Below are 27,780 nucleotides of genomic sequence, written 5' to 3'. Positions count from 1 at the left end.
TTTTTACTGAAATCATGTTTTTATTAAATTTTAGAGAAAGAAATCTTATAGAGATCAAAAAATACAGAGTCTTTTCTAATATTTAATATAACTTGTGAATCAACATACTGACAAATCTGAAAAGGAGATATTCTACAGAGCATAGTAAGGGCCCTGGACATGGAAGAAAAGTTATGCAAACATTATTGATACAGAACTATATGTTGATGAATTTGCTACGTGTATCATAAGTAATAGTCCTTCTAATATTTCAATTTTGTTACTTTGTAAATATCTTAATTAGAACAAGCAGAGAATAGAATTACACAATCTAATGTATTGTTAAAGAATTACAGTGTAATTTCAATCCATTGTTTTTTACATCTGTTTACTAATTTTAATCAAAATTAGAGGAAGTGCAACACATTTTTCCATTTTACATCCATATCCACTTTTTATTAAAGTTAGTTACAGTACATAACTATCCCCCAACTCAATAATTAATAACCTGTAATTGTTACTTACCATTGTGTATTTTTCTGAATGTGTGGTTTTTCAGTTTTTTTCCTGATGCTTTTTCCATTTAATAATGAAGTGATAAAAATGATTTGCTATGTTTAAGACAATAAAACCAGGATATGGAGGAGCCAGTGTTGGACTGGGATGGACAACATTAAAAATCACACAACACCAGGTTATAGTCCACCTGGTTTATATAAGTGCACATTATTCCAACATATGCACTGCTCCTTCATCAGAAAGCTAGTGCTTCCGAATAAACCTGTTGGACTATAACCTGGTGTTGTGTCATTTTTAACCAAGACAATATAGATGAATGGCTTCACTGTTTGTTCACATACAAGCAAATGGACAAATGTAATGGCATAGTGTATATTAGTTTATTTAAACACTAGATATTTTGAAATTAGCAAAATGTTGTCTACATGTGGAAGAAGCAACATTGCATGTCACAATAAGTGAAAGCACATCTATCCATATTAAAAATGTTGTCAAGCTAACAAATTCAGGAAGAAAAAGAACAGTTAAAAGTAAATCTCTCATACCTATCAGAATTTCGTCATGCATGATTGAACTAATGCTTTTAGAATGTTAGTTGTAAGTAGCCTGAATCATACCCAATTCATTCATCTCCATTAGTTTACATCATGTATGAGGAATGATGTTTGAAATCCATGTTCAAAATCACCTGTGATAATAGGAGTCCAAGAAAAAAATTAGATTATGTTATAAATATTAAATAGAGCAGCATTTCTCTACATGAGTTCGCAGCAAACAGTTTTAAAAAAGGAAATTATGATCCAAAATGGTGAAGGTAACTGAATAAGAATAGGAAATGCACATTTTTCTGTATTAGTAGGGTAAAACACGCGAACACTGAACTTTGTTTCAAGGTTGTCAGAAAGAAGGCATGTTGTAAAAATAAACATTTCAGATAAGGTGTGATCCCGACCTGGTCTTAAAAGAAGTGACTAGCAAAAATTGATTCACTCACATCCTACAGAAACAGTGTCAGAAGTTTAGGGTTGTAAAGTAGATAAGACAATACCAATGTTAAATGGAGAACTAACTCATCAAAATTACAGACTAGTAATTATGAATTATGTTTCAGAAAGTATCATGAAAGAAGGAATGAGATATCTAGATAGATATGGAATGGCACGATAAACTGGATTATGGTAAAGACAAGTTGATATTTTTGAGAAAGTTATCTCGTTCATGTGTTGCCTATAGATTTTATAATGCTTATGATGCCGTATTATGCAAGTGATAAGCTGACGATAGGAAGACATGAAATGAAGGAAAGATTTCATGGTGGGTATGGTCATTATCAGGGGAATGATTTACAATTCTAATTTATACCAATGATATAAAGCATTGGACGCAGTGTAGTGGAACAATAAAAATAATACCAACAATAATATCTATGTTAAGAGATGTGAGGAGAAGTTAAGAAGTCCGCGATTGTTTACTGAGGATATCAGAAGATTGAAGAGAGCTATTCAGTATCTAAGTTTCTTAGAGTGAAAACATAAATTGAAACCCAATTGCCATCTATGATAGAAATAGGATATGGCCTGAACAATGGTTTAGATTTTACCACGATATGTACAGGTAGTGAACATGTGGAATGGATTTGCCAGGGAGACAGGTAGTGTGGAAATATAAAGGTTGAACTGGATATTTGGGAATGTCAGCTTTTAAGCATCATTAATCTAAGGGTACAGTCAGATAAACTGCCAAGTTTTGTTTTTTTTTCCCAGTCTCTGCATTGCTATAGCTTTTCTTCTTAAATATCCTAAGAGCTATTTCTCAAATATTTTTCAGTTATCTTCTGTGATTTTAGTGTCTTAAGAATTTTTTTGCATTATAAAGATATGTTTAATACAAATCTTTGTGATAAAACAACATTTTACACTAAATATTTACTTCACCTTTTTGTAACAATCACTTCTAAGTTAGTCAATGTTTGTGAAAGAAATACAATTTTCAGGTAAGGCATCTTCTAGATTTTCAGCTTCATCTTCTAGATAGGCACAACTTCACCCTTGAGGGTAGTTGAGGTTTGGTGATTGGATTGTATTTCAAAGAAAGCAAATTCTTTGAATAGAATATTATAGGTAAGCCCAAAAAGTTAAAATCTTCATTTTTCTCAGTTGAAGAATGCTAGCTTTTGATTAGATATAAGATAGAATATTATTTTTACTATCAGGATTGGTTCATCAATGTGGAATTTTGCCTTATAAGCAAGCCTTTTAAGACATGTCATTAGTGAAATTAACAGCCCTCATAACTAATGGAAGGGTTGGACTTTTGAACTAATATTAAGCCCTATAACATGAAGAACTAGAGTTCTTCCCTACTTTCTGCACTTTTTTGGAAACAAATTAAAGTTAAGTAGTGAAGTTTTCACCATGGCATCACATATATATGTGCAGTCAAAGCAAAGTTCTTCTTAGATAAATTTCAAAACAGAATGGAGGTGCCAGAAAACAGAACTTCTTAACATGCAAGGCACACTCTTCTGTACAACTATATTGTTGCTAACAGCTTTAAATAAGAATGCTGACTTAAGTCCACATACACCTAAATTTATATTGTTTGAAAAGAATCAGCAAGATAGTTTGTTCATCTTCCTCTATCTATACCATTTGAAATTATGTTTTAACTTATACATTTCATGATCAGTGAGAATTGGTGTTTCAGGTATACAATTCCAATACAAAATACTGAGCTAATCGTGCTGCCTTGTCAGAATTAATTTTGCATCCACGCAGAACACGTCATACAACTGTACCTTTTAATGCTAACAGTACAAAGACAAATTTAAAAGTTACAATTTAAAAATATACTTTAGATACAGTTAAATTATACATTTCACCAAAAGGTTTCAAATGTCTAATGAACAAATTTTTCTGAAAACTAAGATCAGTGTGCATTATAAGTGACAAATGAACACCATGAGATATTATTGATTAGCAACAATTAACATTGATTCAGTTAGCATATTAAATACAACAGGCATTATCTCTAAGAAGCCACACTTATTCAATAAGTAAGGGTTTCCCAATTTCATTAAGCTGGGAAGGACTGCTATTTACTGAAATCTGCTTAGCCTGTTGTTCAAAGTCAATCATAACGATTAATTTTGTATAAACTAAAGCTATACTAAAATCTGAGATATTCCAAGACAAACAGCTGCAATATTTTATTAAGATTATCAATTGATGTTGGATCCAGATTGTTCTCATTGTCCTCCATGCTGTGCCACACTTGAGGGAAAGGTGTAGGTATGATGTGCAAAATGGGAACCCCTATGGAATATAAAACAATGTAGAATTACTTTATGTTTCAATGTTTAGTAGCTTTCAATATCACAATCAAAAGTGGTCCAGAATATTTGGCCACTATAAGGCTTTAAGAATCTGTTACATGATCAAGAATGTAAAATTTTTGAGAAGCTTTATTCACACACTACTCATTTTATGATGTCTCACAAATATGGATAGAAGATCAATTGCATCATGCCATTCCCAAGCCTTTGAGTAAACCATTTGCTCAGCCTGCCTTCAGCATCATCAGAGGGTGGCTTTCAAGCAGAAATCTGAGAAACTCACAGGTAATGAGTTCAGGTGTTTTAATACCATGATTCAGGCCACAAATGAAACTACTGATAGCGCAGAAATCCTGTACTGCAGACCAAGAGATCATGGGAGCAATGTATCAGATGGCCAGTTTTAATGGTCACAACTAATTCAGAAATAAAAGAAAAAAATGCATTTATATAGTGCATTTCACAACTAGTGGACAACTCAAAGTTTTTTATAATAATGAAGCACTATCTTTTAAAGTCGCTTTGCAAGATAGGAAATTAGCAACCAATATTTACAAAGCAAACTATTATAAATAGCTAAGTGATAGTCATAGATTCATATGCCCAGTCAATTTGTTTTGTGTGATGTTGATTGAGAATTGACAAAGATACCAGGTATAACCCTTCTGCTCTTCTTCAAAATAATGCCATCGGTTCTCTTCCATCTACCCAGCATGAAATTGAACCTCATTTAATAATTTATACAAAAGTATGTCAGCCTTGATCTTTATACTTAAGTTCTAAAGTGGAATAAGAACCAAGAACTCAGTGAATCTGAGCCGAAGCTGTCACTATACCAATTGATTAATAGAAGATAAAAAACAAGTTTTAAGATTCTTGCTGCTCTCTTACATAATAGTAATCCTTTAATTAGCTGTCAGTTGTTTTTGTGAAAGGTCAAATTGCCTGCCTTTGGGGTCTATCAATAATTGGAGAAAGAATTGTGGTCAGAGCTTGCTGGAGTGGTTTGGTTACATCAGAATCATGGATTAGGAACTTATTTGTTCATTTTATGTCATGTTTAATTGGAATTATATATGTCAATAAAGTTATAGACAAACATTTGAAAAGGAGGGGTCTTGGGCTTCTCACACTTGGAGAAACACAGCAACCGAAGACATTTTCCACCAAAGATTTTGCTTGATTCAGTTCTGAGCAAGCAGATTGGTATATCATTCTAAAAGAATGCCATTTGATTAGCTGCCAAGCTGGAGATAGATCATGCAAGTTACTGTCACACAGCAGCCTTATCTAGCAACAAATGCCTGTAGGAAAAACAAACTCCAGATGGTAAGATGCTTAAAATAAAAATATTATATTCACAATTGTAATGTTCATAATAAATTCACAGTCAATTGAAGATATTGGAGATGGGTCAGAGTGACACTCATCAAAACGACTTCATTATTCTGAAATACTAGGTTTCCCTTTTCTCTCCAAGGTTAATAACTGATAGAAAGGAAATTGATTTTTATCCTCACCACAGTTGCAAAGGTCAACCCGAGGCAAGTAAACATGATTATTTTGCAGTAAAGCAACTGAGATGGGGACAGTAACAAATGTTCAAAGCTTCTGATGTTGATTATCATATTGTGTGACTAAAACAAATTTTAGCTTTTGTGGAGTTCAAGTTTGAAAAAAAGTCACGCACACTTCTGTGGAAAATACTCAGCCATGAAACCCATTTAAAAGTGTTATATCTCCTCGAGTATTCAGCTGCTGTAAAAACAAATGCTATTCACCCACCACATGAAAGATGTACTTTAATAAGATATTAAAACTGTCAATCAAAATTTGAACTCGGCTCCCCTGCCAAGATAAAAGGATTTGGAGGTTTTGAAACTTGGCCCAGGCTTCAAAATCGACTCATCAGTAAGAACAACCTTTAGAAAATCTCATAATTAAGTCTATTGAAACTGCAGGAACAGATGCTTAAGTTTTTTATTGTCTCGGCTAGACCAATTGCTCTGTCAATTAATGCATTCTAGCAGTTAGAGTCTTATTTTAAGTCTGAATGATGACTAACGCAGTTTTTTAGTTTTAAAGAGAAGGGATTTAAATAACAATATCATGACACTCAAACAGATTTCATATAGCCTTCACATATATGCCTCCTTCCTATATGTCTTGTTCATAATAATTTCATAATTCCAATACTGAAGAAGGGCTACCGAATCAAAACATTAACTCTGCTTTTTCTCCATAAATGCCGCTAACATGCTGAGTTTGTCCAACAATTTCTGTTTTTGATTCAGATCTTCAGCATCCACAGTTCTTTGCTATACTTTAATTCATTCACTAATGACCTTTAGGGAATAAAGACTGTTCGCTTCATCTAGTTAGGCCTATATTTTTACTCCAGACCCATGATAAATTGTTGTCTCTTAACTAGGAAATGGCCTCATGATCCAATCAGCTGAAGGACAATTTGGAATGTGGAGTAAATATTGGCCTTGCTTGTGGCACCTGGATGTTTTTAAACATCCTTATGCAAGAGATTCAATTTCTATTAGATATCAGGCTGTGAGTAAACTTTGTTTCACTGCTTTGTCTTTACTTAAAATGAGCTAACCATTCCAGTAAAAAATTTGTTGCAAATCGTACATGGATCACTTTTAGCATGTTGTTAAAGGACAAGAAATGATGAATAGACATTATTTATAAACAGGCTGCAATTAATGGATGTAAATCATAAAATATATGTTAGAAAAATAATTCAATTTCTACAATTAAGTGAAGTAGTGTAAGACAATCCAAAATTATAGAACCTTACAGAAAGTGGCAAGTTGCCCCATCAGCTTGTGATGGCTTTCATAAAGAGTTAATCAATTATTTCTATTCTGCTATTCTATAAATACAGCCACAGAGTACAAAAACAAAGAAGCAATGCTAAATATAAATCAATCTATGACATTGTTACATAACAGGAGAAAAACTGTCGCATGCTACAATATACCTCTTTGCAAAAATGGTTTATGGTCATCCTCAATATGCCCAGTTCGCATTCTGGTCCAGAAATATTTCACCTCATTGGGATGATTGTTCAGTAAACCCAGTCGATGCAGACGACGTTCTATTAGACAACAACAAGCGAGTTCAGATGAAAGGTCATTGACCTGGAAAGTTTTTTATTATAGAGTCATAGAGTCATGCAACCTGGAAGTAGACCCTTTGGTCCATCCAGCACATGCTAACCATAATCCCCAACCAAACTAGTCCCACCTGCCTGTGCTTGGCCCATATCTCTCCAAATATTTCTTATCCATACACTTATCCAAAAGTCTTCCAAAGGTTGAAACTGTACCCAAATCCAACACTTCCTCTGCAAGTTCATTCCACACACGAACTATTCGCTGTGTAAAAAAAAATTGCCTTTCATCTTTTTTAAATCTTTCTCCTCTCACCCTAAAAATATGGCCCCTAGTCTTGAAATTCCCCACCCTAGGGAAAAGGCACCTGCCATTCACCTTCTTTATACCACTAATGATTTTATAAACCTCTTTAATGTCGCCTCTGAATCTCCTATGCTCCAGTGAAAAACGTTCCAGGCGATCTAGGCTCTCTATATAACTCAAACCCTCTATTCCTGCCAATATCCTGGTAATCTTTACTGAACCCTCTCCAGCTTAATAATATCCTTCTGACAACAGAGAGACCAGATCTGGACACAGTACTCCAGAAGAGGCCTCACCAATGTCCTGTACAACCTCAACGTAATGTCTCAACTCCTACAGTTTATCTATATATATGTTTCTTGTGAAAGTTGATTGTGAATTGAATCAGGATAAAGCATTGAGATTTCTGTACTGTATCCTTGGTAGTTTTCACTAATACACTAAGGAGGCAGGCAAAACCCCATTTGAAATTTCAATGGCCAGCCATTTGTGCTTTGGAAAATTACGTAATGAATTCCTGAGGACAAATAATTTATTTAAGTGATTTAATAAGTATATGTTTTACACATTAATTTGTTCCAATCTGGGATGAGCTGCCCAGGTTTTTGGAAGCTGATTCATTTGATATTTATGTGGCACTTTTAACCTTGTTAAAAAGTCCTGAGATACTTCATTTGAATATTATCAAACAAAATTTGGCACTATACTACATGAGGTATACTACATGGTCAAAGACTTGTTAGTTTTTAAAACAGACACTTTAAAGAAAAGTAGAGGAGTTCAGGAAGAGAATTTCAGAGGATAGCTGAAAGCATTTGTGACTGAAAGCATAGATGCTAAAGATGGACGTGATTAAAATCAAAGATGATTAAGAGGTGTGAATCAGGAGAGTGCAGGTATTTGAGGTTTGTAAGGTTGGAGGAAGTGACAAAGATGAAAAGGAAAGTGGTCAAAGAGTGGATTTGAAAACTACATTCAACACTTTAAAAGTAAGCAGAAATTAGAGAGGGTCAGTCAGCAGAAGGATGGATCAGTAAGTCTGATTTCATATGCATTAGGGGCATGGAAGATAGAGTTTTGGATGAGCTCAAGTTTATACATTGATAAGAGATTCAGAAGATGATGAATTTGGAGTGAGATTGATTGGGAAATTGTATTTAGGAATACATACAAGTCAGAAGGAAAAAAAAACACAAAGCAAAATGCATGGTGAATAAAATTTGCAACAAATAATAATAAACAAATTTATAGTAAATCTATATCACTAATATTTCTATTAGTGTTTGTTACCTATTAGCTGTAGTCTTCTATGCCATCGAGCTGTATTTGGAAAATAACTAGGAAATCTTGGATCTGGTGCACCAATTAAATCCAATAACAAAAATAAGTCCTAAGAATAATAAGGTAATTGTCAAATTAAAATTAGAAAATCAATAGGTTTGTTAATTATCTCAATTTCCAATGATTACCAAATATATTTTACAGAATTAAAAATGACCCCATCAGGTCTAAATTCCATCACTAAAATGTTTAGGGGGTGATGAATTGCTTTAACTTCAGATTAATATCCTCTCTAAAATGCACTTGCATTATTATAGAACATAGAACATAAATCTTCGCACAAACCTTGAATAGAACATTACAGTGCAGTACAGGCCCTTCGGCCTTCGATGTCATACCAATCTGAAGCCCATCTAACCTACACTATTCTGGAAGCATGTTCTAAAAAAAACTGAACTCAGTTAATTAGAATAGTAAGAGTCTCCATTTTTCTCATAGTAAGGAAAAGGTAGCAGAATGACAATCCATACTCAATGTTGTTCATTATTGAAAGATAAACGTTGGATCTAGTAACCATTATATTTATTTTAGTTTCTGCGCCTTCTGAGTGGGATCATGTATTGAACAGAATTGAACTTTTGTGTGTTGCCCTAACAATCAGTGAATACATTTAAAATATATTTTGTATTGCTGTCTTCAATAGCAAAGTTAAAAATCACACAATACCTGGTTATAGTCCCCAGCTTTGACAAAAGGTCAGTTAGACTCGAAATGTCAGCTCTTTTCTCTCCTTACAGATGCTGCCAGACCTGCTCAGATTTTACAGCATTTTCTCTTTTGGTTTCAGATTCCAGCATCTGCAGTAATTTGCTTTCAACCAGGTTATAGTCCAACAGGTTTAATTGGAAGCACTAGCTTTCGGTGCACCGCTCCTTCATCAGGTGGTGCAATGGATAGGGTAAATAGGCAAAATCTTTTCCCTGGGGTCGGGGAGTCCAGAACTAGAGGGCATAGGTTAGGGTGAGAGGGGAAAGATATAAAAGAGACCTACGGGGCAACTTTTTCACACAGAGGGTGGTATGTGTATGGATGGGTATATGAATAGGAAGGGTTTGGAGGGATATGGGTCGGGTGCTGGCAGGTGGGACTAGATTGGGTTGGGATATCTGGTCGACATGGACAGGTTGTACCGAAAGGTCTGTTTCCATGCTGTACATCTCTGTGACTCTGTGATTCTATGATGAAGGAGCGGCACTCCGAAAGCTAGTGTTTCCGATTAAACCTGTTGGACTACAACCTGGTGTTGTGTGATTTTTAACTTTGTACACCCCAGTCCAACACCAGCATCTCCACTTCAATAGCAAATGTCAACATTCTACATATGGGCGGAAGTTTCTACCCAAATGTGGGAAGCAGGAATGGGGACTGTTTGGACCCAAAATAACACCCAGGATAAAACAGCCAAGCTTTGCAATTTTCAGAGGTGTCCCTCAAGTTGGTATGGAAGACATCAAATAAAAGGTGCAGGCGGGCTTTCAATGCTGAAGGGCTCTTTTGAAGCCTTCTACCTGGAGGCAAGCAGCAGGGTGCATGAGGGTTAGGTAACTGAGAGGGAACTTCAGAATCAAAGTGCCCTCTTGCCAACGTTTGAAATATTTTCACTAGAAAATGTTACTGTAGCTAGGCCAGCACTATGTGGGAGAGTGGAGGATGTTTTCTCTATTGTGCACCCTATTTGCTGTTCTTACATCAGGCAGCTAGGAAAAACCTCTAGGCTTGCCTCCGGAGCTGCTGCCGTCTGAACTGAACTATGACTTCAGACTGTTGAAGTATCCCTTAGTGTCAGGAAACTGCGAACTGCCAATAGGCCTGTTTTAGCTGTGGTTAACAAGATTTCACATTGCCATTAACCAATAGGAAAAAAAAGGGGTTTGTTGAATATTTAGGAATTGAATTTTTGTCTGTGTTTGGGAAAACCTGGACCATCTATTGATGACAATCATTTCTTGTATTTTTTTTTCCTGATTTGCATGTAGTCAGTACTTACAATTCCATGCAGCTGATTGGTATCAGTGGCACCAGGTGGATGTGCCTCCCTCTCCATTTTCTGCGCTAAATGTCGTGAACCATATAGTGAATCAATATCAGACCAATATTGAAATGCTTCTTCTCCATCAAAAAATATTAACTGCAGGGTAAGATCTGGTCTGTCACTAATATCCTAAATGAGGGAGAAATAATTTACACGTAAGTACATGTTGATTTTAGACCATAAGACATAGGACCAGGAATTAGGCCACTTGGTCCATCGAGTCTGCTGCATCATTCAATCTGAGAAGTTTCTCAACTCAATTCTTCCATTTTCTCCCTCTAACTTTTGATCCCCTTGACAATCAAGAACCTATCTATCTCTATCTTAAATATGCTCAATAACCTGGCCTCCACAGCCTTCTGTGGCAATGAATACCATTAATTCACCACTCTCTGGCTGAAGAAGTTTCTCCTTATCTCCATTCTAAAGGGTCTTCCCTTTTCTCTAAAGCTGTGCCCTCGGGTCCTTGTCTCTCCTGCTAGTGGAAACATCTTCCCAATATCCACTCTGTCCAGGTCATTCATCATTCTGTAAGTTTCAATTAGATTCCCTATCATGCTTCTAAATTCCATTGAGTATAGATCCGGAGTCCTCAAAAGTCCTCATATGTTAAGCCTTTCATTCTTAGGATCATTCTCATGAACCTACTCTGTACCCGCTTTATGGCCAGTCCATCCGCCCTGAGGTATGGGACCCAAAGTTGCTCACAATACTCTAAATGTGGTCTGATCATAGCCTTAGAAAGCTTCAGAAGTACATCTCTGTTTTTATATTCTAGTCCTTTCGAAATAATGGCAACATTATATTTGCCTTCCTAAATATCGACACAACCTATAAGTTTATCTGAAGAGAATCCTGGACTAGGACTCCCATTTAGAAAATAGTCCATGCCTCTATTCTTCCTACCAAAGTGCATGACCTCACAATTTCCCACATTGTATTCCATCTGCCACTTTTTTACCCAGTCTCCTAATCTGTTTAAATTTTTCTGCAGCCTACCCACCTCCTCAATACTACCTGTCTATCTATCTTTGTATCATCTGCAGGCTTAGCCTAAATGCCCTCTGTTTCTTCATCTAGATCATTAACATATAAAATGAAAAGTTTTGGCTCCAACACTGACCCTTGTGGAATACCACTAGTCACCAGCTGCCAGCCTGAGAAGCATCCTTTTATCCCACACTCTTTGCTTCTGTCAGACAGCCAATCTTCTATCCATGCTAACATCTGGCCTCCAACACCATGGGCCCTTATCTTACCCAGCAGTCTCCTGTGCGGCACCTTGCCAAAGGCTTCTGGAAGTCCAAGTAGATTACATCCACTGGCTCTCCTTAGCCTAACCTGCTCATTACATTATCAAAGAATTCTAAACAGATTTGTCAGGCATGACCTCCCCTTGATGAAACCATGCTGACTATACCTTATTTTACCATTCATTTCCAAATATACAGAAATCTCATCCTTCACAATGGACTCCAAAATCATACCAATGACCGAGGTTAGGCTAATCAGCTTGTAATTTGCTGTCTTTTGCCTTACTCCCTTTTTAAACAGGGGAGTGAAAATCAAAGTTCTATTATTGGAGTAGAATAACTAGCTAGATAAGCTGCTTTAGTACTATTGGTTACTGTTATTGGCACTAGTGGGAGGAATCCCTTCAAATAGCATATGGGAATTTCTACCTCTTTTTGAGCAGACAGAGGTGGCCATGATTTAACATTTCATCTGAAAGATTGTATGTCCTACAAAGCAGCATTGAAACATCAGCCAAAATTATATTGCTTGAGTTCCTAAAATGGGCAAACCCTACAAAGTCTGAGCTGGGGATCATAGAGGATGGGGATCAGCACAAATGGCAGGGGTTTGTTTTCAATGGATCCCCCTTTATGGTGCTGCATCTCTTAATCAGGCACTATGCCTTCGAATGACTGACAATGTTCCATCTCTGCTTTATTGATAGGAACATGAGAACAGGAATAAGCCATACAGCCCCTCAAGACTGTTCCAACAAAACTGAGATTATGGCTGATCTGTGGTCTAACTCCATACATTTTCCTTTGATCCATATCCCCTTATACCTTTACTTAACAAATATTTATCTCAGATATAAAACTAACAACTGATCCTGCATCCACTGCCACCTGAAGATGTAAGTTCAAAACAGCCCCCACCCTTTATGTATGGGGGTGTCTTCTTACATCTCTCCTGAATGGTCTGACTCTAATTCTCAGACTGTTTCCTAGTTCTAGAATCCCTAACCAGTAGAAATAGTTTATCTTTATCTATTCAGTCTTTTCCTAATAATTTCTTGAAAACTTCAGTCAGATCACTCCTTAACCTTCTAAATTCCAGAGAAAACAGACCTAATGTATATAATCTTCCCCCATATTGGAGATAGTAGCAGAGTAGTACCGCAGTGCACCAGGCTCCTGCTCATGCGCAGTTTGTTTACTCCGTCCACTCTTACTTTTATTTCTTTCAAATTTTTTCCTGTTCTTTCAGTACTTATTTTTCTTAGATTACTCTACTTACCATATGTGTGGTGCAAATCTGTGGTAAAAGGGGTCCCCAACATCAATGGCAGTCATCTCAAGTGGCAGTGAGAGCAGGAGCAGGCAGCCTGACACTGAGAGGTGGTGGAAATGAGAACAGGCAGCATCAGGGGTTGGCGACAAGAGTGAGAACAGGCAGCCCTAGGGACCAGCGATGAGAGGGGGAGCAGGCAGTCTGAGGCGGCCAGTGACGAAAGTGAGAAAGGCAGCCCAAGGCAGTGGAGGCAAGGTCAAGCCCTTGTGATGAGTGCAAAGCCAGCATGGCCAGGCCCTTACTGACTGTGATGTTGAACTATTACCTTGCTTTGAAATTTTTCTACATTTCAGTAATAAGGACTGTAATGTTTAACTTCTTAATTTGCTTTTTTTATTCATCTGCTTTGTACCAAGAATCTGTGTCTTGGCACATTTGTTCCTAACATGGTGCCATAAGTGGCAGCTTGTAAACTTTTTGCTGTACTCATGTGAGTGAATATACGTGACAATAAAAGCTGATTCTCATTTTAATTCATAACAATCCCTGAAGTCCAAGTATCACTCTTGTAAACCTATGCTGTAGAAGATCACTAATATAAAGGCTAATATATCCTTCTTAATGTGTGGTGTCCAGATCTGCGCATACTACAGGTCATTCTGCTATAACGTGACTGTTGTGTTCCTCTGTAACCTTGCACTATAGAAAATCGCACTATGGAAAACCACGATTGAAAATTGCGCTGTAGAGGATTACTAATAGAAAATCACTATACCCATTCAGTAGAAAGTTTGCATTATCCAATCAACGTCCACAATTTGTCAAATGCGTTATAGCCATTATACACTGATGAAACTCGCGTTGTAGCAAAATGACCTGTACTCCAAGTGGGGTCTAACAGGGTTTCATATAACTGCAGCATAACTTCTGTATCCTTGTACTCCAATGCTCTAGATATAAAAGCCAGAGTTCCATTAGCTTTCTTGATGATTTTCTGCACCTTTTGTGACAGTTTAAAGATCTGATGTTCTAAATCTCTTTGGACATCAACTGTATTTAACTTCATCCATCTTGAAAGTACCCTGATCTGTCCTTTTTTGGTCCAAAGTGGATAATCTTACATTTGCTTGTATTGAACTCTGCCTGCCATAGTTTTGCGTATTCACCTAGACGATCAATATCCCTTCGTAATTTTATGCCATCTGCACTGTCTACAATATTGCCTAACTTTGTGCCATCAAAAATTTTGATTATATGACTTTCAAGCCACCAAGCCGTTAATAAATAATATGAAAATTAAGGCCTTACTATAGATCGTTGTTGAACACTACTGGTCACATCCTGCCAATTTGAGAACCTACCAATTATTCCTACTTTCTGTTGTCTGCCACTCTCCCAATTTCCTTGCAATGTCACTTATTTGCCCTGAATTCTATGGGCTTTTACCTTACTCAATAATCTCTTACATGGCTCTTCATCAAATACCTTCTGGAAGTCCATATAAACAACATTCATAGACATTCTCCTGTTCACTCTCTTAGTCACCTCTTCAAAACATTCAGTGAGGCTTGTCAGGCATGACCAACCTGTCATGAATCCCCTTGACCATGACCCCACCTCCCACCAAACCATCATCTCCCAGACCATCCATAACCTCATCTCCTCAGGGGATCTCCCATCCACCGCATCCAACCTCATAGTCCCACAACCCCGCACCGCCCGTTTCTACCTCCTACCCAAAATCCACAAACCTGACTGCCCCGGCCGACCTATTGCATCAGCCTGCTCCTGCCCCACCGAACTCATCTCTGCATACCTCAACACGGTCCTGTCCCCCTTAGTCCAAGAACTCCCCACCTACGTTCGGGACACCACCCACGCCCTCTACCTCCTCCATGATTTTCGCTTCCCCGGTCCCCAACACCTTATCTTCACCATGGACATCCAGTCCCTGTACACCTCCATCCCCCATCACGAAGGACTCAAAGCCCTCCGCTTCTTCCTTTCCCACCATTCCAACCAGTACCCTTCCACTGACACTCTCCTTCGACTGACTGAACTGGTCCTCACCCTGAACAACTTCTCTTTCCAATCCTCCCACTTCCTCCAAACCAAAGGAGTAGCCATGGGCACCTGCATGGGCCCCAGCTATGCCTGCCTCTTCGTAGGATATGTGGAACAGTCCATTTCTGCAGCTACACTGGCACCAACCCTCACCTTTTCTTCCGCTGTATAGATTATTGTATCGGCGCTGCCTCGTGCTCCCACGAGGAGGTTGAACAGTTCATCCACTTTACCAACACCTTCCACCCCGACCTCAAATTTACCTGGACCGTCTCAGACTCCTCCCTCCCCTTCCTAGACCTTTCCATTTCTATCTCGGGTGACCGAATCAACACGTACATTTACTATAAACCGACCGACTCCCACAGCTACCTCGACTACACCTCCTCCCAACCTGCCCCCTGTAAAAACGCCATCCCATATTCCTAATTCCTTCGTCTCCGCCGCATCTGCTCCCAGGAGGACCAGTTCCAATACCATACAACCCAGATGGCCTCCTTCTTCAAAAACCGCAATTTCCCCCCAGACGTGATCAACGATGCCCTCCACTGCATCTCCTCCACTTCCCGCTCCTCCGCCCTGGAGCCCCACCCCTCCAACCGCCACCAGGACAGAACCCCACTGGTCCTCACCTACCACCCCACCAACCTCCATATACAGCGTATCATCCACTGTCATTTCTGCCACCTCCAAACGGACTCCACCACCAGGGATATATTTCCCTCCCCTCCCCTATCAGCGTTCCGAAAAGACCACTCCCTCCGTGACTCCCTCGTCAGGTCCACACCCCCCACCAACCCAACCTCCATTCCCGGCACCTTCCCCTGCAACTCAAGAAATGCAAAACTTGTGCCCACACCTCCCCCCTTACTTCCCTCCAAGGCCCAAGGGATCCTTCCATATCTGCCACAAATTCACCTGCCCCTCCACACACATCATTTATTGCATCCACTACACCCGATGTGGCCTCCTCTATATTGGGGAGACAGGCCGCCTACTTGCGGAACGTTTCAGAGAACACCTCTGAGACACCCGGACCAACCAACCCAACCACCCTGTGGCTCAACACTTCAACTCCCCCTCCCACTCCACCAAGGACATGCAGGTCCTTGGACTCCTCCATCGCCAGACCATAGCAACACGACGGTTGGAGGAAGAGCACCTCATCTTCCGACTAGGAACCCTCTAACCACAAGGGATGAACTCAGATTTCTCCAGTTTCCTCATTTCCCCTCCCAACCTTGTCTCAGTCAAATTCCTCGAACTCAGCACCACCTTCCTAACCTGCAATCTTCTTCCTGACCTCTCCACCCCCGCCCCACTCCGGCCTATCACCCTCACCTTCCACCTATCGCATTTCCAATGCCCGCCCCCCAAGTCCCTCCTCCCTACCTTTTATCTTAGCCTGCTGGACACACTTTCCTCATTCCTGAAGAAGGGCTCATGCCCAAAACGTCGATTCTCCTGCTCCTTGGATGCTGCCTGACCTGCTGTGCTTTTCCAGCAACACATTTTCAGCTCTGTCATGAATCCATATCAACTTTCCCTGATTAACGAAAATTTCCAAGGTACAGGTCGTTCTGGCATTACACAACAGTTATGTTCCTCGCACTATAGAAAATTGCGCGATGGAAAACCACTATGAAAATGGCACTGTAGAAGATCGCTATATCCATTCAGTAGAAAGTTTGTGTTATCCAACCAAATTCGTCAATTGTGTTCTAGCCATTTTGCACTGATGAAACTCGCATTATAGTAGACTGACCTGTATTCAGCTACCCCCATCCTTGATTATAGACTCCTGCTAAATTGATCTGTAAGTCCTGGTTTTCCTCTTTCGCCCTTATTAAAAAGCAGAGTGACATGTACAATTTTCAAATCCAGAAGGACGACTCCTGTATGTAGGGAAGCTGAAAGATTATAGTTAGGGCATCTACAATGTTCTTTCCTATTTCCTTTAATACTCTTGGATGGAAAGTGTCAGGTCTTGGGGATCTGTTACTTCCTCGTTAATTTCCTCATTACTGATATTTTACTTATGTTAATCTTTTTCAGTCCTTGTTCTCAATCTACTATTAATTTCCTCCGGACTTCTATCCTCCTTTTCTACTGTAAATGTTATGGCAAAGTAATTATTCAATATGCCTGCTGTTCCCCTGTAATCATGAACATTACCCCCACTTTCAATCTTTAATGGATCAGTGTTGCTCCTGACTATCCACTTTCCCTTTATATAACTACAAAATGTATTTTAATTTATTTTAATGCCCCCAGCAAGTTTCTTTTCATAATCCATTTTAGTAGCTTACATAAGATGCTTTGTGGCCTTTTTGGCCTTTATATTTTTCCCATTCAGCAGGATCGGTGCTGTTTTTCACATTTTTTTTAAGCTTTCTTTTAGTTTATGCTGTCACTCAGTTGTCCATGGCTATTTTTTCTGTGAAATAGAGCTTTTCTCTCTCAGGCATATAAACTGGTTTTGTATGGTGTTAAATATTTCTGTAAACATCCTGTACTGTTCCTCAGTTGTTTTATCCATTAGCAAATCTTCCAAGTTCACTGTGGACAATCTGTTTCGTCTTGTTCCAGTTGGCTTTACCTAAATCTAAAACTCTAGTAGTTGATTCAAACACTTCATTTTCAAAAGTTGCATTAAATTCAATCATGTTATGATTTTGATAAATGTTCATGCACAAACTCGTTATTCATCACTAAATCCAATGTTGCTTGTCTTCTTGTTGTACCCAGGGCATATATCCTGGACACTTGCCTAATTCTTGCACTTATACAATTTAGAACTTCAGAGGAGCTACTAGGTGGTCTGTATACAATACCTACTAAAGTCTTCATTTCTTCACTGTTCCTCAGTTCCAACTATATGGTTTTCACTGAATGTTTTGTCAACATTATATCCTCCTTCACCATTGAAGCAATTTTGTTTTTAATCAATAAGGCAACTCCATCACCTCTACCATTTTCCCTGTCTGTTCTGGAAACATCATAACACAGTATATTTAGTTCCCAGTCCTGATCATACTGCAGTCATGCCTCAGTAATGGCTACTATATTACATTCTTCAATTTGAATTTATGTCTAATGTCCAATTGATAGACTTGATTGAAGCTGGGCTGGCAAGGACATCAAAAGCCTGCCTGCCATTGACTTAATTGGGCAAGTGTCAAGGTCTCTTCCAGGTAGTTAAATGTTTCACCCCACCAACTCGCCAAGGGGAAGGCATAAGTTACTATACAACTATTGATGAAGTGAAGCCTGAAATGTTACCATATTAATCATCCATCATATGAACATCTACAACCAGAAACTTTGTTAAAATATAGAAAAAAGTTCATGTTTATTTGAATGGGACAAAATGATAATTTTCTTAAAATGGGAAACCACAATATTCGGAGTTGAAAAATGTGGTGCTGGAAAAACACAGCAGGCCAGGCAGCATCCGAGGAGCAGGAGAATCGACGTTTCGGACATAAGTCCTTCTTCAGGAATGAGGCTGGTGTGCCAAGCGGGCTGAGATAAATTTGAGGGGGGAGGGGCGCTGGGAATACGATAAGTGGAAGGAGGTGTGGGTGAGGGCGATAGGCCGGAGAGGGGGTGGGGGCGGAGAGGTTGGGAAGAAGATTGCAGGTCAAGAGGACGGTGCTGAATCCGAGGGTTGGGACTGAGATAAGGTGGGGGGAGGGGAAATGAGGAAGCTGGAGAAATCTACATTCATCCCGTGTGGTTGGAGGATTCCTAGGCGGAAGATGAGGTGCTCTTCCTCCAGGCGTCGTGTGGCCAGGGTCTGGCGATGGAGGAGGCCAAGAACCTGCATGTCATTGGCGGAGTGGGACAGGGAGTTAAAGTGTTCAGCCACGGGGCGGTTGGGTTGGTTGGTGCCGGTGTCTCTGAAACGTTCCGCAAGTACGCGGCCTGTCTCCCCAATGTAGAGGAGACCACATCGGATGCAGCGGATAAAGTAAATGATGTGTGTGGAGGTGCAGGTGAATTTGTGACGGATATAGAAGGATCCATTGGGCCTTGGAGGGAGGTGAGGGGGGAGGTGTGGGCGCAAGTTTTGTACTTCTTGCGGTTGCAGGGGAAGGTGCCGGGAGTGGAGGTTGGGTTGATGGGGGGTGTGGACCTGACGAGGGAGTCGCGGAGGAAGTGGTCTCTCCTGAATGTTGATAGGAGTGGAGAGGGAAATATATCCCTGGTGGTGGGGCCTGTCTGGAGGTGGCGGAAATGACGGAGGATGATACGATGTATCTGGAGGTTGGTGGGGTGGAAGGTGAGGACCAGTGGGGTTCTGTCCTGGTGGCGATTGAAGGGGCAGGGTTCAAGGGCAGAGGTGCGGGAAGTGGAGGAGATGCGGTGGAGAGTGTCGTCAACTACATTGGAGGGGAAATTGCGGTCTTTGAAGAAGGAGGCCATTTGAGTTGTTCAGGAGTGGAATTGGTCCTCCTGGGAGCAGATGCGGCGGAAGCGGGGGAATTGGGAATATGAGATGGCATTTTTACAGGGGGCAGGGTGGGAGTTGGTCGGTTTGTAGTAAATGTCTGTGATTGAGTCAGTCGCCCGAGATAGAAATGGAGAGGTCTAGGAAAGGGAGGGAGGAGTCTGAGATGGTCCAGGTAAATTTGAGGTCAGGGTGGAAAGTGTTAGTAAAGTGGATGAACTGTTCAACCTCCTCGTGGGAGCACAAGGTAGCACTAATAAAATCATTGATGTAGTGGAGGAAAAGGTGTGGGGTGGTGCCAGTGTAGCTGTGGAAGATGGACTGTTCCACATATCCGACGAAGAGGCAGGCATAGCTGGGGCCTATGCAGGTGCCCATGGCTACTCCTTTGGTTTGGAGGAAGTGGGAGGATTGGAAGGAGAAGTTGTTAAGAGTGAGGACCAGTTCAGTCAGCCGAAGGAGGTTGTCAGTGGAAGGGTACTGGTTGGGTCATCAGGAGTGGAAGAAGCGAAGGGCTTGAAGGCCTTCGTGATGGGGGATGGAAGTGTATAGGGACTGGATGTCCATCGTGAAGATAAGGCGTTGGGGGCCCGGGAAGCGAAAATCAAGGAGGAGGTGGAGGGCGTGGGTGGTGTCCCGAATGTAGGTGGGGAGTTCTTGAACTAAGGGGGACAGGACCATGTCGAGGTATGCAGAGATGAGTTCGGTGGGGCAGGAACAGGCTGAGACAATGGGTCAGCCGGGGCAGTCGGGTTTGTGGATTTTGGGTAGGAGGTAGAAAAGGGCAGTGCGGGATTGTGGGACTATGAAATTGGAGGCAGTGGATGGGAGATCTCCTGAGGTGATGAGGTTATGGATGGTCTGGGAGATGATGGTTTGGTGGTGTGAGGTGGGGTCATGGTCAAGGGGGCAGTAGGAGGAGGTGTCTGCGAGTTGGCGTCTAGCTTCACCGGTGTAAATATGGGTGACCCAAACTACCACTGCGCCTCACTTGTCTGCTGGTTTGATGGTGAGGTTGAGGTTGGAGCGGAGGGAGTGGAGGGCTGCGTGTTGTGAGGGTGAGAGGTTGGAGTGGGTGAGAGGGGTGGACAGGTTGAGGCGGTCAATGACGCAGCGGCAGTTGGATTATGAAGAGATCGAGGGTGGGTAAGAGGCCAGCACAGGATGAAACCACAATATTCATTATTGTTTAGGTTGACATTTAACAATCTGTTTCACTTGGCTTGATTCAAATGTAGGATAGATAAATTAAGTGAGAATTTTGAGTGATTCTTTCCAGACTAATAGTTTACAATGTCTTTACAATGGTGTATCATATATCAAGGAGTACCTTCATCTCAAGTAGAAGATTGTCCAGTGCACGAGCCAGTTCCAATAGCATGGCACATGGTACAGCTGCATCAGTGGCGCCCACATACACTCTGCTATACCACCACTCATTGTAGTATTTTGAATCATAGTGACAAGCCAGCACCAGCCTCCGCTTAGCTGAGGGGTTCAGGGTACTGATGATATTTGAAAATGTGACTGTTCCATAGGGTATTGAGTCCTGGAAATTGTCCTCTTCAATTATCCATCCAGCCTGAAGTTCACCTAACCGACTTATGATATGCTGTGGAGAAAAATAATTTTAACAAAAATTAACAAAGCTAAAAACATAAATGGTTAAAAGGTATTTTCACTTGGAGTATCTATTTTGCTTTCTTAATAAAGGCATGAAGTAGGATGTTGTATGTTCAGTGTAAATGTGATTAAATGGACTGATCCATTTAATCAGATAGGAGTTCTTGTATTCCTCTCTATCAAAGTGCCAATCTAATGCAGAGATTGATAATAACAACAAAATTGAAAGGGGGTTTTTAAGTGATCCCCATTTTCATGCAACTTTTGGCTGCTGCTTGCAATGGTTAAGGAGAATGTCAATAGTCATCACTTCAATTCATAGACTGGAAGACAGTTTTGTTTTAAATGCATTTTTTTAAAAAATGAGCATTGTCAGATGGTAGTGTGCTACTTCCTTGAACTGCTCCCGTCCACTTACTGCAGGTATAACCCACAGTGAGGAAGGGAGTTCCATTGACAGTAAAGAAACACTAACATAATTGAAATCAGAATGATGTTTGGCTTGGAAGGGACTTTGCAGGTGGTGGTACTCATATGCATTTGTTGCTGTTGCAATTCAATTGTTGCTGTTTCACATCTAGGTGGTAGATTACAGGCTTGGAAGATGCTGTTGAAAGAGAATTGGGGAGTTGCAATAGTGCATCATGTACATGGTACACATTGCTGTTGCTACACTTCAGTGATGGATGGAACAATTAAGTTAGTGGATGGGATGCCAATCAAATGGGCTCTTTTATCCTGGATGACGTTGAGCTTACTGAATGACATTGGTGCCACACTCATCCAGGCAAATGGAAAGTAGTTTTACATTCTTGACTTGTATCTTGTAGATGTGATAACCTTTGGGAAGCCACAAGGTGAATTACTATCACAGAATTCCCAGTCACCAATCTGTCCTGTTGCCAGAATGTATAGGCTGGCCCAGTGAAGTTTCTGGTCAATGGTAAGTGCCAGGACATTTGTTCATGATTTGTTCATGGCAATGCCATTGAATGACATGGGGAAATGGTGAGATTTTGTTGTATTGGAGATAGTCATTGCCTGGCATTTATATGGCATGTATATATGACTTGTTACTTTTCATTCAATGCTTGAATATTGTCTTGACCTTGTTGCATATGAACCTAGACTTCCGTATCGGAGAAGTAGCAAATGGTGCAATCGTCGATAAACATTCCCACTTCTAAACTTATGCTGGAGGGAAGGTCATTGATGAAGGAACTGAAGATGGCTGAGTCCAGGAAACTATCCAGGAACTCTTGCAGCTTTTGGGGTTAAAGTGGTTCATCTCCAACAATCACAGTCATTTTTTTTGCTAGCTTTGATTCCATGAATCCACAATGAATTTAAGTCTTTTTTACAGCTGATGGATATACTTTTAATTGTCATATGTCCAAATAATTTTAATAGCACTTCAGGTCATGTAATACCATCTCTTCTCTCTTGCATCTCATTAGCTGTATTACAAGATATAATGTTGAGAACATTGCTTCCATCACTACAGTATTGCATGCCAATTGGGTTTCAGAGTCAGATCGAATAATAATGTTCAACTGCAGTCTGATTAAGGTATCAAGTTTCTAAACCAGGGGAACACCAGGGCAACAGCAGAGAAAAGCACTTTTCTCTAAACTGTTATAGTTAACATGCCCTTAAACTCTGTTGAATATTTTGCTATCAGATTGAAATCATATTATATTTACATATTCAAATTGGCCCTTTATATTGTCCAAATAAATGTACAGAAATAATTTCACCACGTTCAGATGTTGACCAAATAGCAGACTTAAAGTTCACTCATACATCTCAGATTATGGTCAGACTCTGGCCTTGTCTATAGCAGGACCAATGTGTGAGTGCTGTGGAACAAGAGAAACATTAAGCTGGATTTTATGGCCTCTATCAGGTATGATTTTGATTATGTAAAATAGAAGAGATGGCAAGCCTGCCATTTTCCAGCACAGCCCCCTGCCATAATATGGTTAGAGGATGAAATTGACAACTTGCCTATAAATTTTAAGTAATTCATCGGTAATTTGGCCTGTTACCAAGACAATTGACCAATATTTTATACATTCAAAGCCATGAAATTTGTTGTGGAAAGACGATCAGTGTGAGGAACTGACGACTGAAATTTTTTTTTGTAATAGTAGGAAGGAAGAGGCGAGTAGCATTTCCAGGCTTCCCTTTGCATATTGGGGGACCTTGTTCCCAAAAGTTTACTTCCCCTTTGTTGATAATCCACCTGCTAGCTCTAACATTTCTTTGATTTTTGGAAGCTGACCAATGGGAGAGTGTTGAGTGGTATGCTCCACAGTAAAATTCAACCCATAGGAACAGGAGAAAGCCATTCAGCTGTTTGATCTACTCTACCATGCAAGGTGACAGTAGCTGATTTTAGATTTAGTTCTGTTTTCTCTCTTTAGACCTATTCCTTTGGCACCCTTACTGAGAAAACATCTCAATCCTGAAACCTCCAACTGATACAATATCTGGAAATTTTTGAGTGGATGGGTTTCAGATTCAGACTACTGTTTTTCTGTGCTTTCTGCTTTCCTCCTAATGGCCTGGCTTTAAGTATATGATTAACCTCTATTTCTTGATTACCCAACCATAGGAAATAGTTAACCTTTTAAACAGTTCAAATCAGATCATCTTTCAATTGTCTAAACTCAATGAAATACAAGCAAACATGATGCAAGGAGAATTAAGTTTTCAAAGCAGATAAAACATTAATGACACTCACCTGGCGCACAGCCACGTTTCCAATAGATCCGGGATATCTCTCTCGAAGCATTGGTCTCAGATCATTGTACCACATCATAGAAAGGTTGGTCAGTGATGTAACATTCCGGGTATCAGCCGCAGTCAGGTACTTGGGCTTATGGAGCAGCTAATGATTTAAAGTCAATGAGAGAATGAGAACATTAAAAATATGTGCCATCCTCTTGGGTTTTCAGCCTTTAGCGGGCATCTTAGAACTAATAGCATTCAAAAACATTTTTAAAATTACCAAGAGGAAGTTGAGTGTGTGGAGATCCTGTGGCTTTAAGAGTTTATTTTGTCCATTTTTTAAAAAAAAAGGAGAGACAGATTGAGGACAGGTGATAAGTAATCTGTGAGAAGATAAACAACATGTGAAGCCTTGGGTATTTTTTTTTAAAAGATGGAGCAATAGAAGCAACCTGAATGTTACCACCCACAGAAGCAGGGATGTTTAGTTTAGCTTTCAGCAGGGTTGGAAGGCAGTGAATCTTGCCTGGCTGCTACATTCTCTGAGTTTTCTCTCAGAATTGACTTTTGATGTTCTTTCCTACTGAATTGGAAAACAGCATGTAAGACAATCTGTTTTCTGAATTTCCCTTTTGTCAAGGGCATATTAATAGGATGTGACTATATTGGAACAGTTACTGGTCAGTAGTAAAATAATTTATTATTCTGTTAAGTCCTCTGATGGAGTTATGTTATTCTAAGTTCCTCTTTCTTTTGCTGTATTTTAACTGTAGTGTTTGACTAAATTGTGTTTTGCTTAACGTCGAGTAGTTTGACCAATCGAATTGCATCTGGAACACAGCACCTCACATTTGCCTTTAATATAAGAAAACAATAGGGTGTAGGCTGCCTTCTTAATATATTTTTGAGGGTCTGGTCTGGTCCATAACAAGTAGAGATGGACCTGAAAATTAGTTCCCTTAAACTAACCGCTAAACAGCAAGATCTAATAAAATGATCTATATAATGCGCAAGTACAATACTGCAAAAGATGTACTCTGCATACTACAACAGCAAGCCAACCTGATAATTGCTTAGGCAAAATTAAAATGATCATTTCCTATATCATAAAGAACAGCAATATTAGCAAAGGAGAACAAATCTAATGCTTAGCTTTCATCTATTCTTAAATTATCATGAAGTGTATTTCATTCTAACTTCCTCTATAAGAACGGATTATTTTATGGCCTTTTAACAACACCCTAATATTGGAGGCTGTATTGTAAAGTAAAGTCAGCTAAACATTTGGAAAATCACTTAAAAAGATGTTATTTAATTGTATCTCTAGAACCAGCAGTGTCATTCATGACATAATGTAAATTTGTGTCAACAACCACAGGCAGACTGAGAATACAGCCCCTTCATCATGTGTCGGCATGTGAATTACAGTTTCACATTGTTGGCTTTTGAGGAGTTTACGAAGACTTGGAAAGAATTTGCAACCCAAAAGTTAAAGTAGTCATCATAAAATAAAACCAACTGTGTGCAACTGGTTTGGGAAGTTCACTGTGTAAATAGTTCTGATTCTAAAGACCCAGCATTTACAAAACAGCTTCAAGCAGACAGGTGCTACAATGTGAAGGGAATTAACTCAATCATAGCATTGTTCATAGCATCATCATTGGTTAGAGCAAGCACCAGAAGAACAATGTTGGTGGAAATAAATCCAGCAGGGTAGAATGACCGATACTGATATCCATCCAAAACGTATGATTCACACTGAGATGCAATAAGACTTTTTTGTTTCAGATTGTGAGTGTCTGCATACATAGGGTAGAATGTTATTGAGGCATTACATAATGGAGACAATCTCCTTAGGAAGCCATGAAGGGACTAATTACCCTTTTTGTACTATTACTAAGCTGTTGCTATTACTGCAATTTTATTGGGTTTTGTTGTTGAAGATTCAAAAAGTACGTTTTTTTTTTCTCTTTTTCCTCTCTATATATTCTGTCTTTCTTACTCCAGTCTCTATTTTCCTCTTTTTTGAGTGTACCTGATTTTACAATGTATTCACCCATGATAACTTATGGTTTCTGCTCTGTCCATGTTGTCAATTTCAGTCTTTCAATCTGATTGGCCAAAATGATAAACAAATGCTTTTCCTATTCATTCTGTTTCCAGATGTTGTTTCACACACAGTTCTTGGAAAGGAAAAATTTTATAAAAATACATACAAAGGACAGGTTTAATGAATGGCAGATCGATCTCCTGTAACTTATGGACTAACATTCTCTCCATTCAAACTAAGACATGGCAATTGTGAGGCTTCAAATATGTAGAAACATTTTTAACACAGCAAAAACTGGGTGGAATTAGCAAATAGGCTACCCTTACAACCTAAGAATATAACAAAATATGGAACTTCCTAAGAATGATCATATTTTTGGAAATTAACCAGAACTCGGGGCAAACATGCAAAAAAAAGCTGAATTGCCTTTGATAAGAACTCATGTTACATCACTAATTTTGTTATTTGAATTCTGACATTTGTTATGAATTTTACCAAAACAACTCTAACACTTCAGTTACTCAAATGCATATATTTGTAAACCCATAAAATTTGTCTCAGTCGTTTTTTGTTTCTGCTTCTATTTTACCAGAATTTAGGCAACTTTATTTTACCACAGGCAGAAAGGAATATTGTTAATATTTAACAGCTGTGATTAAGATTAAGCTGTAATAAAATTACATTCAGATCGTCATGCTATCAATTTTGGATAAGTCAACAACAACGCAAAACCTTCCCAATAATATTCATAGACTCAATGCTGCAAAAAGGCTGAGACAAATTTGAATCAAGAATTAAGATTTTATTTTGTAGGCCTAGAGAAGTAGGAGTACTTATCCAAATCACTGGAGGAAAACATAGTCCTCCCCTGCAAAGGCCTTATGTTTTCTTCTCCTCACTACTTCCCTTGTTCTGTGCACTTCCATTTCTGGCTGTTACAGCTTCATAACACTGTCCTACTCTTGTCTTACCAGGTTATGATCCGCTAACGGTTCAAGTGGGAGTAGTAGGATTAAAATGCCCAGATCTTTTTCATCTGTCCCAGTCCTGCGGTTGCAGTCACAGACAAAGTTAAAATTGAGGTTTTTATACTAGCTTCAATAATAAATGCAATGCTGGGTTGTTGACAGAAAAAAAACGTTCTGTACAAATGGATTTTATTCAAAGTTTCTCCCTTCCTTTCCCAAAATATGGTGGATGATTATCTTCATGATGTTATGTCTTGTGACCTACTAATGACAGGCCCCAGAGGTATTGAAGCCCACCTCAAAATTCCTCTGCTTTTCTCCATTTTAAAATGTGAAACTACAAGCATTCTCCACATTTGCGCACAATAGCCCTCAGACCACAGTCTCAAAACTTACCTTTTCTTCTGTCCATGGTACCTTATATTGTTCTTGCCCATAGGTTTGGCAGAAGATTGTTGTCACATGAAATAAAAATGCAATACGAGAATAGATGAAGCTGTTGCTACGAGCCATCTCTAGCTGTTGTTAACAAGCACACACTTTTGCTTGCTTGCTTGCTTGCTTGCTTGCTTGCTCTCTCTCTCTCTCTCTCTCTCTCTCTCGACACAGACTAATGTGGAATCTTGTGAGTCTAATCAGAGCTCACAGAGCACTTAAAAGCCTTTCCTTTTTTACGTCATTCCAGACTTCTTTTGATTGGCAAATGAGCAATAGGTAAGACATG

General features: G+C 39.5%; 1 protein-coding gene across 1 annotated transcript; it reads right to left on the bottom strand.

Annotated features, from left to right (window-relative positions):
• Window positions 1–27,682, bottom strand: qpct (glutaminyl-peptide cyclotransferase). The gene is made up of 7 exons (XM_072580546.1): window positions 27,453–27,682; window positions 24,052–24,198; window positions 21,013–21,294; window positions 10,595–10,768; window positions 8,557–8,656; window positions 6,828–6,944; window positions 1–3,812 (listed from the first exon to the last, which is right to left on the bottom strand). The coding sequence occupies exons 1-7, from the start codon at window positions 27,567–27,569 to the stop codon at window positions 3,667–3,669; spliced, it is 1,083 nt and encodes a 360-aa protein (XP_072436647.1). The 5' UTR covers window positions 27,570–27,682; the 3' UTR covers window positions 1–3,666.
• Between the last annotated feature and the right edge of the window lie 98 nt (window positions 27,683–27,780).

The sequence above is a fragment of the Chiloscyllium punctatum genome, chromosome 11 (assembly GCF_047496795.1).
Source record: "Chiloscyllium punctatum isolate Juve2018m chromosome 11, sChiPun1.3, whole genome shotgun sequence".
Taxonomy (NCBI): Eukaryota; Metazoa; Chordata; class Chondrichthyes; order Orectolobiformes; family Hemiscylliidae; genus Chiloscyllium; species Chiloscyllium punctatum.
Note: the sequence above shows the minus strand (reverse complement) of the source record. Positions and strands in the feature narration are given on the sequence as shown.

Coding starts and splice junctions, on each gene's coding strand:
- qpct (XM_072580546.1), bottom strand. CDS start 27,569: ATGGCTCGTAGCAACAGCTTCATCTATTCTCGTATTGCATTTTTATTT. Junction 24,199..27,452: donor TACCATGGACAGAAGAAAAG/GTAAGTTTTGAG, acceptor TTAAATCATTAG/CTGCTCCATAAGCCCAAGTA. Junction 6,945..8,556: donor TAGAAGACTACAGCTAATAG/GTAACAAACACT, acceptor GTTGTCTAATAG/AACGTCGTCTGCATCGACTG.